Source organism: Sprattus sprattus (genome assembly GCF_963457725.1).
Source record: "Sprattus sprattus genome assembly, chromosome: 16".
Lineage (NCBI taxonomy): Eukaryota > Metazoa > Chordata > Actinopteri > Clupeiformes > Clupeidae > Sprattus > Sprattus sprattus.
This window is the reverse complement of record NC_137914.1, coordinates 6,716,074-6,732,635: the sequence shown is the minus strand read 5'-3', so window position 1 is coordinate 6,732,635 and position 16,562 is coordinate 6,716,074. Positions and strand designations below refer to the sequence as shown.

The 16,562-nt window shown below is 41.6% G+C and overlaps 1 protein-coding gene across 1 annotated transcript in view; it reads right to left on the bottom strand.

Moving 5' to 3' along the window:
• Positions 1-1,253: 1,253 nt before the first annotated feature.
• The window catches only part of ylpm1 (YLP motif containing 1), a 39,356-nt gene continuing 24,047 nt past the window's right edge, over positions 1,254-16,562 (bottom strand). Inside the window, exons 21-36 of the mRNA XM_080854484.1 lie at positions 15,908-15,938; positions 9,250-9,330; positions 8,172-8,205; positions 7,672-7,714; positions 7,496-7,560; positions 7,331-7,405; positions 6,897-6,952; positions 6,329-6,437; positions 5,775-5,927; positions 5,446-5,525; positions 5,147-5,244; positions 4,633-4,763; positions 4,412-4,485; positions 4,074-4,157; positions 3,780-3,947; positions 1,254-2,760 (exon numbers count right to left, since the gene is read on the bottom strand). Of these exons, the coding sequence (XP_080710610.1) occupies positions 2,626-2,760; positions 3,780-3,947; positions 4,074-4,157; positions 4,412-4,485; positions 4,633-4,763; positions 5,147-5,244; positions 5,446-5,525; positions 5,775-5,927; positions 6,329-6,437; positions 6,897-6,952; positions 7,331-7,405; positions 7,496-7,560; positions 7,672-7,714; positions 8,172-8,205; positions 9,250-9,330; positions 15,908-15,938 (1,417 nt within the window). The 3' untranslated portion in view covers positions 1,254-2,625. The remainder of the gene's footprint in view (positions 2,761-3,779; positions 3,948-4,073; positions 4,158-4,411; positions 4,486-4,632; positions 4,764-5,146; positions 5,245-5,445; positions 5,526-5,774; positions 5,928-6,328; positions 6,438-6,896; positions 6,953-7,330; positions 7,406-7,495; positions 7,561-7,671; positions 7,715-8,171; positions 8,206-9,249; positions 9,331-15,907; positions 15,939-16,562) is intronic.

The window sequence follows — 16,562 nt, the reverse complement described above, 5'->3', positions numbered from 1 at the left end:
TTGATATTGGAGAAGAATGAAACTCAGTTAATGGTGCATGATTGCACTCCACTGCCTCTGCATTTTAGGCTCGTTGCTCATGTGCGATTCACTGGCTCAATATGCTTCACATGAAGTGAACAGAAAAATAAGCCCATGAACAAACAATAACAACACAGTTTAGGTAAATTAGGCCTGTGATGTTGCTCATTTGGCATCGTTCCTTTCCTAATGACCATCTTTCATCTTACTCCACACAAAGACTTAAAGGTCCCCTGCATTATTTAGAATGCGCCATCTGTATTCAAACATCACGCCATTTCAAGATACGTGAGGAATAACAAAAACACCCCCGAACCAAAAACAGATATCTATGCACCTTGCCAATTAAAACAATCTCCCTGTGTCGTGCTAATGGAATCTTGAGTGGCAATAAAAGTAAATAAATAAATTAAAAGCCCATCGTGTTTTTGTTCTAGGCATTCATGCCCATTACGATCTCCTTCATTCTCATGGTAATCTGACGTTTGGAGTATTTCATTTTTTTTTGGGATGGGTATTTTTTTGGGGTAGTGTTTCCATAATGAAGTCCATGTTCTCAGTCTCCCCACGAATGGCATTGTTCAGACGCTTGTGTAGGTGCTGGCAAAGAAACAAAGATAGTCATTAGGAGAGCATTGTCCCTTCACGGTTATGAAGGTAAACAGAAGCAGCCCACAGCCACAGCTGCACGCTCTCGAAAAAGAAGGGGGCTTTTGTAGTAGACGTAGGAAGCGCCAAGCAACCCCTAAGACTCTTGTTGGGGATGGCTCAATGACTGTGGATCATCATCTCCAAAAAGGCGTTGAGTATTAATTAGTTTGGAGGAACATCAATCCTTGGCATTGATGCACGCTCTTCGCTTGGGAGTTTTTGGGTAACGAGCACCTAAGGGTTTGGTACTAGGAGACGTCACATTGCGTTCAAGGCTTTCGTGAACATTTGCAAAACCACCGAAGCGAAGGTGATGGCTGTACTTGGTGTTTTCTGTGAATGTTTTCGTATACTGTTTGGTGGTGGCATGCTCCTTTTAGACTGTTATTTATGCTTTATTAATCCTTTTCTACCATAGTTTGTTATCAAGAAGTTCTACACAGCAGTCTATAGTATCAATAAATGTTATGAAATAACTGAGTTGACCTGGAGGAGAGATTTCTTTTTGTCATAGAAAATCAAAAAGAAAACATCCCAGGGAATGGTCTATAATAATAAAAAAAAACTCATTTAGGACACAGTTACATAAAACTAGGGCTTTTAATGTTCTTAATCGGATGTTTAAATAGCAACATGTACGGAGCACAATGGGTAAAGAAATAATAAAGATAGTATACGAGGGCAAAGAGCTTCTTGTGCGTCTCAAAACATAACCCTGACATTGAACAAGGTCAAACCAAAGAAGGGAATAACTGCTTTGCACAGTTCTTCCTTCCCAGGGCAGTGGCATGTAGTCAGAAGTCAGGTGGTTCGCCAAATCTGGTTCCTACACAAATAAAGGGTCTCTAAAGTGATGTCACACTATGGAACCTCCCTATAAAACCACCATCCATAAATGCAAGGGTCCCAAGAGTTTTTTTCCCCTGTCTCATTTAAAGGGGACCTAAACTTCACAACAGACAGGTCCAAGAAGAACTTAACACACAGTACTGTAAAGCAAATGCCAATTATGTTATAAAGTTACCACACAACAACATGTTTGTTCAGACATTTAAAGGGTTCTGCATTTAGATCTGTTCCAATTGGGTGAAATGCGAAGTTACAACAAGTCTTTGTTGCAAGACCTGCTATGCAGTTTGAGTTACACTATAGTACCAAACAGCCAATGAAATTCCACAACTGCAGCAGTAAACGCTTGCACTCCTCCCAACGTGTTTGGGCTAAGAGTGTGTGTAATGAGTTGTGTGCGAGTGTGTAATGTCAAGTTTCACGAATAACCTGGATGTACTTTGAGCTAGACATAGATAAGGTATGGAAAGGTTCGATGTTTCTTAGTGTGGTACATCGGGTGTCATGTGTCGAACCACCTCTTCTGACTACAGAATAAAAAAAAAGACCTTTACATTTCTTCTTTGACAATTGCTGTGAAATCAGAACACTGGAGCATGAAGATGATGCATTTGTTCTGTTGTTTGGAACTTTATAGAATTTAGACCATCCATATTTTGAAGAGGCCTGAACAATTTCAGCATGATGTCACCATCAAACACAACATGATACCAGCTGTAACTGGATGGTCAAAACGCGGACATTTTGTTTCCTCCTCGTCATCACCTGCTAGGACATTGTGCAGTCGTTCATTTAACGCTTTTCTAAAGACAGTATGAGAGCTGGTACACTACTGTAGGTTAAGGTGCCCTTACTTACTAGCAAGATAAGGTACCTTAAATGCAGTCCCTTTATAACGTTTAGCCCATGTGAAAATATATGATAACCATTCATGTTGATGTTTTCCTTATCTTATATCAGTGTGATACGTGTCACGGCCTCAACGTAATTTAGAAAGGCCCTGGAGGGCTACACAAGTCCACAAATTGTCACAGCGTGTCGAGTTGGCAATCACGTGTGTTTAATAGTGTGTAGTTATATATACTTGGAGGAGACCCCCTGAGGTTACATATCGAGGAGCAGAACGCGGGGGTCCTCCACCACGGCCTTGATCTTGCGCAAGAAAGTCACCGCCTCTCTGCCGTCAATCAACCGGTGGTCATACGTCAGCGCCACGTACATCATGGGCCGGATCTCCACCTGTAGGGGACGGATGGAGGGAAAAACAAACAGTGAGGGTGAGGGTGCGCAGGTCGCAGGTCACATGGGACGGGTTCTGGACATCTATGTTAGAGGCGAGTGGTTCTCAACATGGATTGGACAACCTGGAGTTAGAGCTTCTCAACATCTATTAGGCAGGCAGGAGTCAGTACAAGAGATTCTGAACATCTGTTAGGCAGGCAGGAGTCAGTACAAGAGATTCTGAACATCTGTTAGGCAGGCAGGAGTCAGTACAAGAGATTCTGAACATCTGTTAGGCAGGCAGGAGTCAGTACAAGAGATTCTGAACATCTGTTAGGCAGGCTGGAGTCAGTACAAGAGGTTCTAATCATCTGTTAGGCAGACAGGAGTCAGTACAAGAGCTTCTGAACATTTGTTAGGCAGGCAGGAGTCAGTACAAGAGGTTCTAATCATCTGTTAGGCAGACAGGAGTCAGTACAAGAGCTTCTGAACATCTGTTAGGCAGACAGGAGTCAGTACAAGAGATTCTGAACATCTGTTGGGCAGGTGCAAGAGCTTCCGCACGTCTGTCGCACATGTTGATATTTAAATTCACATGCAAGAAATGGGAAAGATTCCAAACTACTAGCCGCCAACACAAACCTGCCCCGAATTCAGACATGGATCAGTAGTGTACCATGAACATTAGCATGGGATTGTGGGTAATGGAGTCAGTGTGTGTAGAGACAACTACATAGGAATTTGGTCTTAATGTGGGTGGGCACAATAAGTATGTGGAGTGCATTTAGAGCATCTAAAGCTAATGAAAGACCTAATGAAGGCAGATTTCAAAGCAGCAGTGCAGATTTAGGAAACAGCAATAGCGACCAGTGTGCGTGTGTGTGTGTGTGTGTGTGTCTGTGTGTGTAGCCATCTGAAACCATGTAGCATTTAGCCTGAGGCTGTGAGTAATGGAGTCGTTCACCTTTCCCCCAATGGACACGGGTCTATATATGTGTGTGTGTGTGTGTGTGTGTGTGTAAAATGGAGTCACTCACCTTGCCCCCAATGGCCACGGGCCTGTCAAAGATGCCATGCATGCCCAGGATGGCTGACTGTGGGGGGTTGATGATGGGCGTGCCAAACATGGATCCAAACACGCCTCCGTTGCTGATGGTGAAGGTGCCTCCGTCCATGTCCTCCACGGCCAGCTCGTTCTTACGTGCCTGAGGGGGAAAGGGGAGGCGGAGGGTCGTCAGACACCGGCTCAACCTCAATAGAGCCATGGTCTTAGATGCAAACACACAAACAAAAATAAACAAAAACAAACAATAACAAATGATTCTGCATACCTTCTCTCCCAGTCCATTGATGGTTTTCTCAATGTCAGCAAAGTTCATGGTCTCCACATTGCGGATGACCGGCACCACCAGCCCCTATGGCAAAGAAACGAAAGAAAACAAAGAAACAGAAGTCAACTCCTGAGAAGGGCTGCTCTTAAAACACAAATAATAATAACAACTTTTATTTATAATGCGCTTTTCAATGACCCAAAGTCGCAAAATCTACACCCACATGTGCTGATCAACTCTTCCAGCAAAACAACAGATTTTCAAACGGTGTAAAGAGTAACAAAATTATCCATTATTTTTTAACAAATGACATAAGAGCTACAAAAGTCCAGTCATACCTTTGATGTTGCCACGGCCACACTGATGTCTACATAGTCCCTATACACAATCTCTTTGGTGGTGTCATCAATAACTGGTGGGAGAAACATTGGTGTAAATTTAACAAGCTGAGTTTAGTACAATAAAGAACAACTATGATATGGTATTTTTTATTTCTTAGTTTGTTTGTTTGTTTATTTATTTATTAAAATATGTCTTGCTTCGGGGCGCTGCAGCTTACCGCCATTGACAGCAGGCTGGTCAGTGAGAGCGTGAGCAGCAGCTTTCACAAAGGCGGACATGAAGCCCAGCTTGATGTTGTGTTTTTTGAGGAAGGCGTCTTTGTGCAATTTGCGCATCTCCTGGATGTTGCTGGGGGGGAGAGACGGCAGGAAGGTTTCCACTGTTATACTGGCTCAGGTCCTCTTTGCTACAAACGAATGTGGACACACATATGGACTACTGACCTCAAAAACATTCTAGACTGCACTAAAACCTTCCACATAATGAACAAAACTAAAAATAACTTCCATTAGGCCAAAAAGTTTAACTGATCTACATTTTTACATGCAGTCAACGAGCAAACATATCCGCTGATGGTGGAGTAAGCAAACGCACACACCACACTGAGAAGTTTCTTACAGTTTGAGTAAAGGGCACCAATAGTGAGAACACCATTTGAGTCGGAGTTCTGTTTGACACTGAGGCTCAGCTGGAGTCCTCTAAGCAACAGCGCTCACCTGAGGGATGCCTACCTCATGTCTATCTCGTTAAATGTGGTCAGCATGGCACAGGTCTCCTGGGCCTCCTTCAGACGCTGCGCAATCCTCAGACGCATTCGGTTCATCTTCACCTGTGACAAAACAAACAGCTGGATCAGTTCTGACGTGCTTTTGGTACATTCTTTTACTTGTTTGTATTCAGTTGAAAATACCTCTCTCTCTCTCAGTGTGTATGGTTTCTCACTGTTAAAGTGCCCTATAACCACTTATCCCCCCCCCAAACGAATGACTTCTCCAAAGGCCTTAGGGAGACCCCCGTAGCCAGCTCTTACCCTGCTCTCTGTCCTAGCTCCTGTGGTAGCAGCAGTGGTGGCCGCGGCTGCCGGAGCTGCGGTGGGCTTCACTGCAGACACTGTAGCACGAAAGGATGATCGGCATAAATACCGGCAATAATGAGAGTCTAACAACAATCTATTTCTTGTTATTTCTACAGCACCTCTGATTTATCGAGTGCAGCTCGAAATGTTTACAAGTAAGACACATAGGAATATAAATATGGTAGAAATAGAATGATCTAGCACAGAGAGAAAGAAGTAAAAACAGGGTGTGTGTGTGTGTGTGTGTGTGTGTGTGTGTGTGTGTGTGTCGGGACGCCACTGACCAGGTTTGGCATCAGCGGCTTTGCCTGGCACAGGGGGCACAGGGGGCATGGCAGTTGGGATGGGCGTGATGACGGTCGGGGCAGCAGCCGCTGCTGGGGCCTCAGCGATCGGTGCCGGAGGGGGGGGTGCAGCAGCAGCCTTGGGGGCTCCAGCTATGAATCAGCGTCAGTAAAACCACCAGTTATAATCTTAGAGCTCTGAATCAATGTTATCAATATATTATTACGTAAATAAGGCACAAAAAAAAATGTATTTTTTAGGTTATTTCGAATACTGCAAATCTGACATGGCTATTTCAATGTCGACAATGGAACAAAGCCGAAAGCTCAAAAGCTTATGGGGAAGGTCAATTATTCCCTTATAAACAAGACAACTAAAAATGAAATGCAGGGCCGTACTTGGGGCATTGAGCCCAAAATACTAAATATTACAAGCTTTCTTTCTTGACTTCTTTTTTGATTTCATTCTATACTGTCCCTGTATAGTTTGAGGGCACCGTTGAAGTCCCACAATGCACCATGATTGTGTGCGTGTGTGACTGCTTCAAGCATACCTCCTTTCCTGAGTTTGAACAGGGCTTGTCCACCCTCCACTCTTCCACCATCTGGGATCAGAAGCTCCTCAATCACGCCAGCCGCAGGGGAGGGCACCTGCAAAGAGGTCTGTACCCCACCCCATCACAACACCCTTTTATTACTACAGTCAGCAGCAGCAGCCAAGCTGAGAGGATCCCAACACTGACCAATAGAGGCAATCTCTTTCAATTTCACACAGACAAGACAGCAGACAACACTTTGCACTACATAGCAGACAAGACTATCAACAAAAGGCCTGGCTAAAATCTTGCTTTCAAGTTTTCAACACTTGAATACATCTTGTAGTTAACAGTTTCGGGGGTTGGGGGGTTGTTCTTTTTATGACTCTAGGACAAAAACTCGCAGAGTTTTAAAAGCATAGTGACAACAAGATCAAAAAACTACATATCCCTCCACAGGTATATTATTCCCCAGAGGGTTAATCAATTGAGTACACAGCGCCTTTCCCGATCAGTGATCACTCAAATAGACAAGAAAGTCAAGAGTCAATAACATCTCAGGGCAGTACAGAGGAAAGACTCGTACCTTATCAGTCTCAATCTCGCACACCACCTCATCTTCGACCACGGTATCACCAACAGCTGTGGAGGACAAAATAGTTAACTATTAGTGGTTAGGTTAGATTAGATTAGATAAAGAGCAATGATTATTTTCTGGATGTACTGCCATGATTTAACTCTGGGTGCAGAAAAAGCAGTGTTTCATCAAAATTATGTGGGCTTTTATTGACATGAGGAAGAATGAAACATATGCACAGGAGAAAAACAATCTTCCACAACAATAATTTACATTTATTATTGTTTTAGAATGATGCAACTTTGGTTGTTCTACAGCCATTTACATTTTAAACTAAAAAAACGACATTTTAGCTTAAACATTTGATTGATGATCACTTTGACTGCCCAAAAAATGACATGCATAGGGGCCTGACGCCATTCTCATCTGAGGAGGTCACTCACCTTTTTCCCACCTGACATCTCCCTCTGTGACAGACTCTGCAAAGGGGGGTGTGTTAACCGTGATGACTTCGTTCTCTGCAAACAGACGGACAGATCAAACAACATGCCCCAGTAGTCATTGAGCACAACGCAGCACGCTTACACACAGCATAGAGAAACACTTACTGTAGCATGTGGAAGTCCTGAAGTATCTGACGTGGGAGACACTGGAGACCGGCTTGGGATCGCATCTGAAAAGCGTTCAAACACATAATCAGTATGTGAGAGTGCAAGGTGTCAAATGCCAGTCTTTAAATAACATAAGGAAGACACCATCAATGACTTCGAGTCAGCAGACTTACGTTTGACTGTTCTTGTAAACAATCTGAGTGCCTGAAGAGAGTCCTTTAACAGAAAATTAATACATTTTGTTTAAAGGGAAGCCATGTATATCCTCCAGTAGCATGAAGTCATACGATATACAAAATAAAACAGTATATCCTTATCTAAGCTGCAGTACAGTCAAGGTCATGGGGGCCCTATTAAGAGATGACAACCTATGGTGAAGTATACAGCTTACTCTTCTTTTAAACGTAAGTGCCTGCATGACTGACATAAGAACAGAGGTCAGGTATAGTGTGTAACATTAAGAGCCCATTGGCTATTTTAGGCTACTAGTAAAACACAACACTCATCTAAAACAATGTAGAAACTTCCGACTCCTTTACACGATGCACACCCTCACTCGCTAATCTATGGTCACACAACATTAACACGTAAGAGAATGGTCATCAAACATTAGTGTCAACCGATCTCATTCTCAGGCACATTTATTCCGTATTAAAATAGAATGCATTCTCACCCGACAACGTCCGTTGTCCAAGCCCCTTATTACTCTGAAAAGAAGAGCGAAATTGAACGTGTGAACAGGCTGTATTCCTTCACTGCTCAAGAACAAAAGTGAGTATCAAAGACACCAACAGCTAATAAAATGCCCATCTTTTACTTCAGTAGTTTGATCATCGATGTTAAGGATCTAGCATGGCGGAACCAAAATGATGTACTAGGTGGTAAACGTGTAGCAAATGAGAACATGGGGAGTTTTACTGCATTCACTACACTGAACTTGGACACTGCAAAGTCCCCAGACTAAACTGAACAACTCTTCTAGTGCACCTTCATGGGTTAGCTATCTAACTATGTACAAGGCCACACTAGGTGTAATTGTAATTCGTCCTGTAGGATCTGAGATGTTAGTGTGACATTGTAATTGTGTTTATTGTTCTGCATGTGGGTATGTATCTTGACTGACCCTGCCTTAACAGCAAATGGTTAACGTACAACGAAGATTTATGAAGGTGCGACAGCTAATATCGGCAAGCTAACCTATAGCTTGACATGCTATGTTTCAAGTACATTTGACCTCACAGGAACACAAAAATGTGACTTCAACTCCCATTTACCCAAGTGGAGTTATAACCAAGACATAAGTTACGCTTCCATGCCTGCTAGCTAGTAAGCCAACTAGCTATTGTGCATGGCAACTCAAATAAAAGCCATTGCCAGCTATCTGGCCTGTTAGCCTCCGTTAGCTAGCTTATATCTGGGGCGTCTCGGAGGTGTGGTTTGGTATCTTGGCTTTTAGGAGATGTGAGGTGGATTATCTATGCTTTGTTAGCGAGACAAAATACCGTTACATGAATTGTCACTCTACTTATACTTCTATGTATAGCATGCTATCTCTAACTAATAGACCAAAATTGACAAGGTTAACGTTAGTTGCTATGTTAGCTAACTTGGTAACTGGCTAACCGGTTGTCTCGGTGTCCCTCTGTCCTTGGGTTTTACTCAGGCCTCGTCAAGGCCCTTAAAAAGGGAATTTGTCATAAATGTACAAGTTAATACATAAAACACTTACAATACAAATGTCAAAAACATACCTGTGACAACACAGAAACAGAACGTCCAAATGTCCGCGACAAACATCGTGAACGGGACAGCATGTTGGCTGCGATGACAGGCTGTCAACTGACCTCGGACAGTGAAGCCAGTAACAACACAAGGGGAAGTGAAGTGAAAGCAGACTCTTCCGGGTTAATGACTCATAGCTACCTGAGATGGTACCAACTTTTCAAGTAAATATGGTAAAAGTCATAGACGTTGCACTAATAATAAATGCTATTAATGCATTACTAAATGAACAACCAGATGTAAACAATAGTAATGTGACAGCTGTTGATGTTACTTCTATAGACTTCCTTGTAGACCACTGCTCTTTCTCCAACTAACAGGCTCAATATGTGGCATTCTCAAAAGTATCTCGCCTTTTGATGTTGGACAAGTAAATTATTGGCTTGTATTCTCAACTAGACTGCTGAGTTTACCTATGGGTTTATTTCCTTTCACATCAATTTCAGAACATCTCAGTTCTCTGTAGTGAAGAGTATTTACCGGATAAAAAGTTAGGCTACACCACGTTTAGGCGACTTTAATAAAATATATTATGGTAAATCTTAAGACCCATAGATTTCCGTAGGGGAGGGAAGGCGTCATTAAGGACATTCATCTAGTTGACATAGAATAGGTCCACCTACATTTGAACGTTGTTCTAGGGCAAACGTTCTTAGGCCTATAGGCTACCCCCACTTCTCAGCCATCGATGGCTAAATTTAGACAAGCTAAGACCAAGGCGGAGAAATATCCCTAAATGGCCTCTGTAGCTTTGGGCAGGTTATTGTACGACTGGGAGGTGATGTTACTGCAAGTAGGCCTAATGCTTATTTTTCAACTCAATAGCCTGGCCTACGACCACCTGTTTCCTTGCACTTGAGCACTTGGACTATTCAACCAGGCCTCGACTAAACATCTTTAAGCGGAATTGCTGCTTCACGTAGCCTACATAAAGGTTATTTGGTTCACAAAAGGCTGCAAAAACGTCTAAAAAAAAAGTGATTTTGAGCAGATCTTAATAAATTAAGAATAGCCTTTTAATTCAATTCCCATTAAGATGCACAAAAGATAAATCATAATCGCTGGCTACAAACGAAAAATCCAATTGTGTTATAAATACTATAATGAAAACATGCACATTTTTTTTTTTTTTTTTTTACTGATTTCACTTAATTACGCATAATACCTAGGCAAAGAATGTCATGCCTCTCTCTCCATAACACCCACAGCATGTTCTTTGTTTGCCAAAATTGTTGGCTCTACCCCCTTGCATCTCATTTACGATGGCTATTACTTAATGCTGTGTCAGTGACAAGACTACTTCTCCAGCACAGTGACCCGGCTCATCGCAGGGTGTCTATCCACGTAGCGGATTCAAGCGCGCTCATCTCGCCACCAGGACTGGTAAGACCTACAGCTGCTTCATGCTTCCACCTGTAAACGTTTGATTTAATGCACCTTCTGATCGTGTCCGGATATGACTTCATTATAGCTTTCTATAATGTTTTTGTCTGTTTATTGTTTGTATAGCCTAGAGTAAAAAGTACGTTTAATTATGGAGAACAGTGAAATAATGTAGGCATGTTACTGGTTTCACTCAGAATAATGAAGGCTATCTCTTAGACTGGCTAAATTAAATAGTTATTTCATAGCCTAATAGGGTAAGCCTTTATTTCATAGCCTAAAATAAAAACTCTTTATTGGGCCTACTATTTCTGTATATTTTTCTTGTTGATTACCATACAATACGTATCAGAAAATGTCCAAAGGGTAGGAAAAAAACCCTCATGTATACTTTCAGCTCTTTATTATAATTTGTAAGTGAATATCTTCAGAATGATAAGGGAAATAATGTGCATCTCTGGAGGAAAATCCTTTTCCCCTCTAATCTTTTCCAGGGTTAATTTTATTCATCTTATCTGGTAATCAGCCCAACGCCATTTAAAAAACTTTTGACATGAGTTACTGCTCATCCGATCAGAGCATGCATACTTCAAGAAACGCTTACCCTAACTGTAGTGAACAGAGCAACCCTCACATGTATGACCCCTCTCTGACTGCAAGGACCACCGAATCTATCATCTCTCTCCTCTTAAGAAAAAACAAAGAGAGGAAGAGGGCACATCATCAGAACTTCCCCGAACAATTTGACTCTGCCACCTCCCTAAACAACTTTTGCTATTCAGAGTGCCAGACCAGCACTTTAAGTGAAGACAGTAGGAGTCCACAGGTCCCGACCAGCCTATTTAGTCCCAATTGGGACCGGTCCTGCCTGGAAAACCATCAGGCCAAACGGGCCAGGGTGGAGAACATTCTCCAGCGCATGGCTGGATCTCCTCCAATGCATTTCAGAGATGAAAAAGCAGCCAGTCACCATGCAAGCACTAATGCATGGAATGGCAGCAAAGGGACATTGCCACTGTTGGATTACAGCCAGAGCAGAGGCGAAACCTCCTGTAGAGAGGATTACAAGACCAGGGAGAGCCCAGAGCATCCGTATGTGCTGCACGCAAAACATCAGAAGGATCAAATGACCCAGGTTTACGACCTCAAGAACTCTGAAGAGGAGAGTCCAAGAGAGATGGCACTGACAGGATTGACAAAGCGTGAAGATGAAGCACGTAATACCGCACATACGTTGCAAACACCAGACACTCCTGTCGTTAATAATTCCAGAGGTGACTTTCGGCATTGTTTGAGCAGCGAGTGGGAAAGAAACAGGAATTTTCACCAGACACGGAGCAGTAACACAGGCCAGGACACTGACACAGAACTGCTGGACCTTCTGAAGTTCGAGCTGTCCAGAGCAGTGAACATGAGCGTTGATTTGGTTTTCAAGAAAATGTCCCACTCTTTATTCAAGACATCGCCACAGGATCCTGCTGAGTCTGGGCATCCTTCTTTAGAGGAAAATATGAAACCAAAAGAGGGAACCGTACCCAAGTTCAGCTTGTGCTCTGCGATAACAGAGCCTCCGCCGCCAAACGTTCAGGCAGAGGCTTTGTCACTGGTCCTTCACAAACCATCATACTTGGACAGTACCAACACAGCTGCTCATATTAGTACAAGTTTTTCGGAAATTAACAATCCCCCCTCTCCATCAAAACAAAACAATGCACTCACGGACCAAGAGGTGCTACGGCGATTCCAAGACAGCTCCCCTAGTGTGCTGGGCAGCCTTCCGTGTCGATACAACGCAAGTCAGTCTTCAGTGGACACAATGTCACATTCCTGGGAGCCAATCAAGGTTACTTCAAAGGCCATGTCCAATTGTATGAGCCAACAAGCGCAACTGGTGGCTCTGAGTCACTTGGCCTTTGACAACCTCTGCCTCCCTCACATCAAAAGGGAGAACCAAGGCATAGTGGACAGCAGCTCATTTTTGCCTCTTAACATATCCTTTGACAAAATGTTACCATGAACATTCAAAAAGGGCCTCCCGTTTAATTTTATGAGGTATCAGAGAGAGTGAGTGAGTGAGTGTGTGTGTGTGTGTGTGAGGGAGGGAGGGGGTATTCTAGGTACCTCTGCTTGACTTACAGTTTGCAGTATTACTGGTTATTTTGATTATTTCGGCCACATATTTAATTCAGGCCAATTCCACGTGCATATAATCAACTCATTATAGTAAAAGCATTTCATGGTAAACTAACTGACCCCTACCAATAACAAAGTTTAAAATCAAAGCCACACAATCAAAAAATGCGAAATCATTTATACGGTTTCATAACTGTTCCAATTATGTTAATCGTCATTAGTGCAAGCATTATAAATTAAATTGTGTGGCTTTAAAAATCCAAATTATTTCTATAGGATGTAGCCTGCTCGCACTCGCAGTGCTCATTGTCAGCACATGGTTCATGCACTGTATAGGTGGGCAAACCTGCCTGTTTTCAAAATCCTTAACAGTGACACATTCAGGAAGGATTGACCCCCGGGCATCTGAAAAAGGCGAAGCTAATGTTCTTCTACACACGTTACCCAAGCTCTAATGTGCTGAAGATCTTCTTTCCTGATGTAAAGGTAAGAAGAGATTCCAGGTTTCCATCCTGGTGAGGATCTCAGATACTGTATGTTTGTCCAAAGAGCTACAGAGTGACTACAGATTCAGTACAAATTATAATTTGAAAAAATAATATAACAAAAAAATAATAATAAAAAGGGGACAAGACTCGGGTGAATGGTTTTAAAATGTTTTATTTCATTTCTATTCGTCTCCAAGTAAAATTAGCATTTTAAATATGTCAGATAGAACATTAAAAATACACATGATATAAACATGTAAAAAAAATAGTCTTCATGCAACTCAAAAGCGCATAATGATGTTAATTAATTTTAAATGAACTAGTATTTTTTCAAAGTAGTTTCCCAAATCATTTTTTTCAGTAAACATTATACTGGATCAAAACTGGACTTAGTGCCCCCTGAAGCCCAACAAAACCACATACTTTTATCTTTTCAGAACAGTTGAGAATAAACAAAAATCAAACTCACCATTCATTTTTCCATGGTCTCCTCAGTTCACCAGGTGCATCACATCCCAGCTGATCAAGTGGTTCAGCAACTTCAGAGAGTTCTTCTACATTCAGATGGAGAAGTTTGCGCGGCAGGCCGCGGTGGATGGGGTGGCCCTCACGAGAGACATCACAGTAGACCGGGACTCGGAGCTCTTCAGGGCACTGAACACACATTACAACAAAGCCAATGACTTCCAGGTAGGCCACATCAGAATCAGAATCACGTTTATTGGCCAAGTAAGTTGGCACAAACAAGGAATCTGACTCCGGGTTAAGAGGCTCTCATTGTACTTACACAAAATATACAACACAGCACCAAACAATACAACACAATGGTCTGAGAAATATAAGAAATATGTACAGGGAGGAATGGCCTTATACAGGAGCTGTGAACTGTAAACACAAATGCATGTTAGAAGTGCCATTTTAACAAGGATTTACTAGCGGTTTCAACGACCACGCTTGCTCACACACATGCAAATGATTATTTTGGTCCCAACAATTAAAAGGTCACTGGAACAGTCGAAAGTGTACATCTGCTAAACTCAAACTTAATAACTTGGTATATAAGAGAGGTGTGGCTTACACTTTTTCAACATGCAGTGTCAGTGGGAAGTGGAGCAGAAAGGGGCAGACAACTTTTTTAATGGCTTTTAGATATTGGGGTGTTGTTGTCTTTTTGCAGTAATGAGGCAAGTCTCAGAACATTTTTTAAAGGTGATTTATATTGATTCATGACCGGCTCAGGGCTAATTTGAATATGAGAACACTATGGTTTTATGCCTCATTCTCTTAGGACGCTCACAGGAGGATTTAAAATGTGTTAGGTTTTAATTTAGTTTGGTTTAATTGGTTGATTAGAAAGATTAGAACTGTCAGAAATATTACATTTAGTTTGACAACCACCTATAATTTGCATCATAAAAATGCTGTGATGTGTAGAGGTTCCAGGACAATTCCACTCTTCCAAAATAAGACAAGCAAAACTGAGAAGCCAAGTCATATTCATGGTTGAACTTGTATTGAATTGTTGATTGACTTTGTGAATGATGCACTAATAATTCTTTGATTCCTAAATACAAATATACAAAGCTGACTTCTGCACACACACACACAATACAGAAACATTGTTCATTGAGCTAACAGTAATGCCTTAGGATCTAAGCTGTAAATAATTTTGAGATATTTTCGCAGATACACAGGCATTAGGAACAAACCAGTGTTACATGCAGTCCATAGATAGTGCATTCAAAACGGCCCACCGTGATTATTTGAATGCCTTCTACTGGAGTCATTTTACTTGGTTGTGGACAGAAATATTTGCAAAACAGATTTGGCATCTGCATTTTGTTGACACGATTGTTGTTAGTAAATTGGGCCGAATATTCCCGAAAGCTTATAACACACAGTAAATTCAAAAAAATCTTACTTAATATGGTTTATGTGTTCTAGACCTGGTGGGGGGAGTAGTTGACTGATTTCCCTTAGTATAGTAATCGGGCAAATCTGGCCTTTGTGCTACAGGTCTTTACTAACCCACATATTGTGTCGTCTTAAATAACGATAATGGCAAAACAGTCTACCATCACGGCATGATGATTGACTGAGACAGAAAGAATTCATGACTTATAATACAAATGGCTCAAAATAAAAGAATCGTCATTAGAAAGATTCTACACAGAACTGATTCTATGAATTGCAATTACATGCATCATTGATGTCAGACATTATGAACTGTGTGTACTGAATAAGAAATATGAACACACATTAAAATTGTTTTTATGACCATGGTTTGTATGGTGAAACATGCATTGATCTTTGAAACATTTACTGATTTACTTTGAGAGGACACACACACACTCTCACACACACAGAAGATTCCTGTCATTTATGTCTGTATGCGCTTTGACCATAGAAAGTCTGTCTATTCATTTATTATTTAAAGCCTGAAAACATGCGTGAGTCACATCTTTTCGGCTACAGTTCACAAATGATTTACCGTCTCAAAATAACTGAAGACAACTACAAGTTTCTGGTCTGTACAGTATTCCATTTTTTCAGGCACAATTTGGAAGCATATTTTTTTTTGATGGATTAACGTATAGCCCTATGCAGCACCCTGAGCGTGCACAAAGTTGGGGATTTCAAACAGCTCGGAGTCTCTGTAATGAAACGATCAAAAAAACTGAACACAGAGATGTTTATCAATCTTTACTTTTTTTCCAATACCCAATTTTTTAACATGGAATTGACCCCCAGTTTCTCATCACAAAACATTGAAGAGGAACACATTTATTACCGGATATTTCTTAGTAATTAATCAATGAGTTAAACAAGGGAGGTATGCATAAGATATCTAGCAATACTGTCCCCCCCCCTCCCCAAAGTGCAACACACTTACCTTTTCAAATGACAATATATAGTAGGTAAAAAACAAAAACAAACTTAAGGCCGGTCAGCTGGCCACAAGTGTTTTTACAGTGCCATTAATAAGATTTCATTTTTAATGTGTGTTTTTACTTCAGGTCCCAGACAGATTTCTTGCAGTTGTTGAAATAACACTGAGAGAGTTCTACACTGCTATCTCCCTGGCCAGAGACTTGGATCCTTCTTGGAAGAAAGCAATATACAAGGTCATCTGTAAATTAGACAGTGATGTTCCAGCAGCATTTAAATCTCCTTTGTTCACATAGAGGTAATGCAGTCAGGAGACAAGCAAGGTACTGAACACCAGAACTTCAAATACATGCAGTCAGTCAAATGATTCACTTTGCTGATGCAAACTA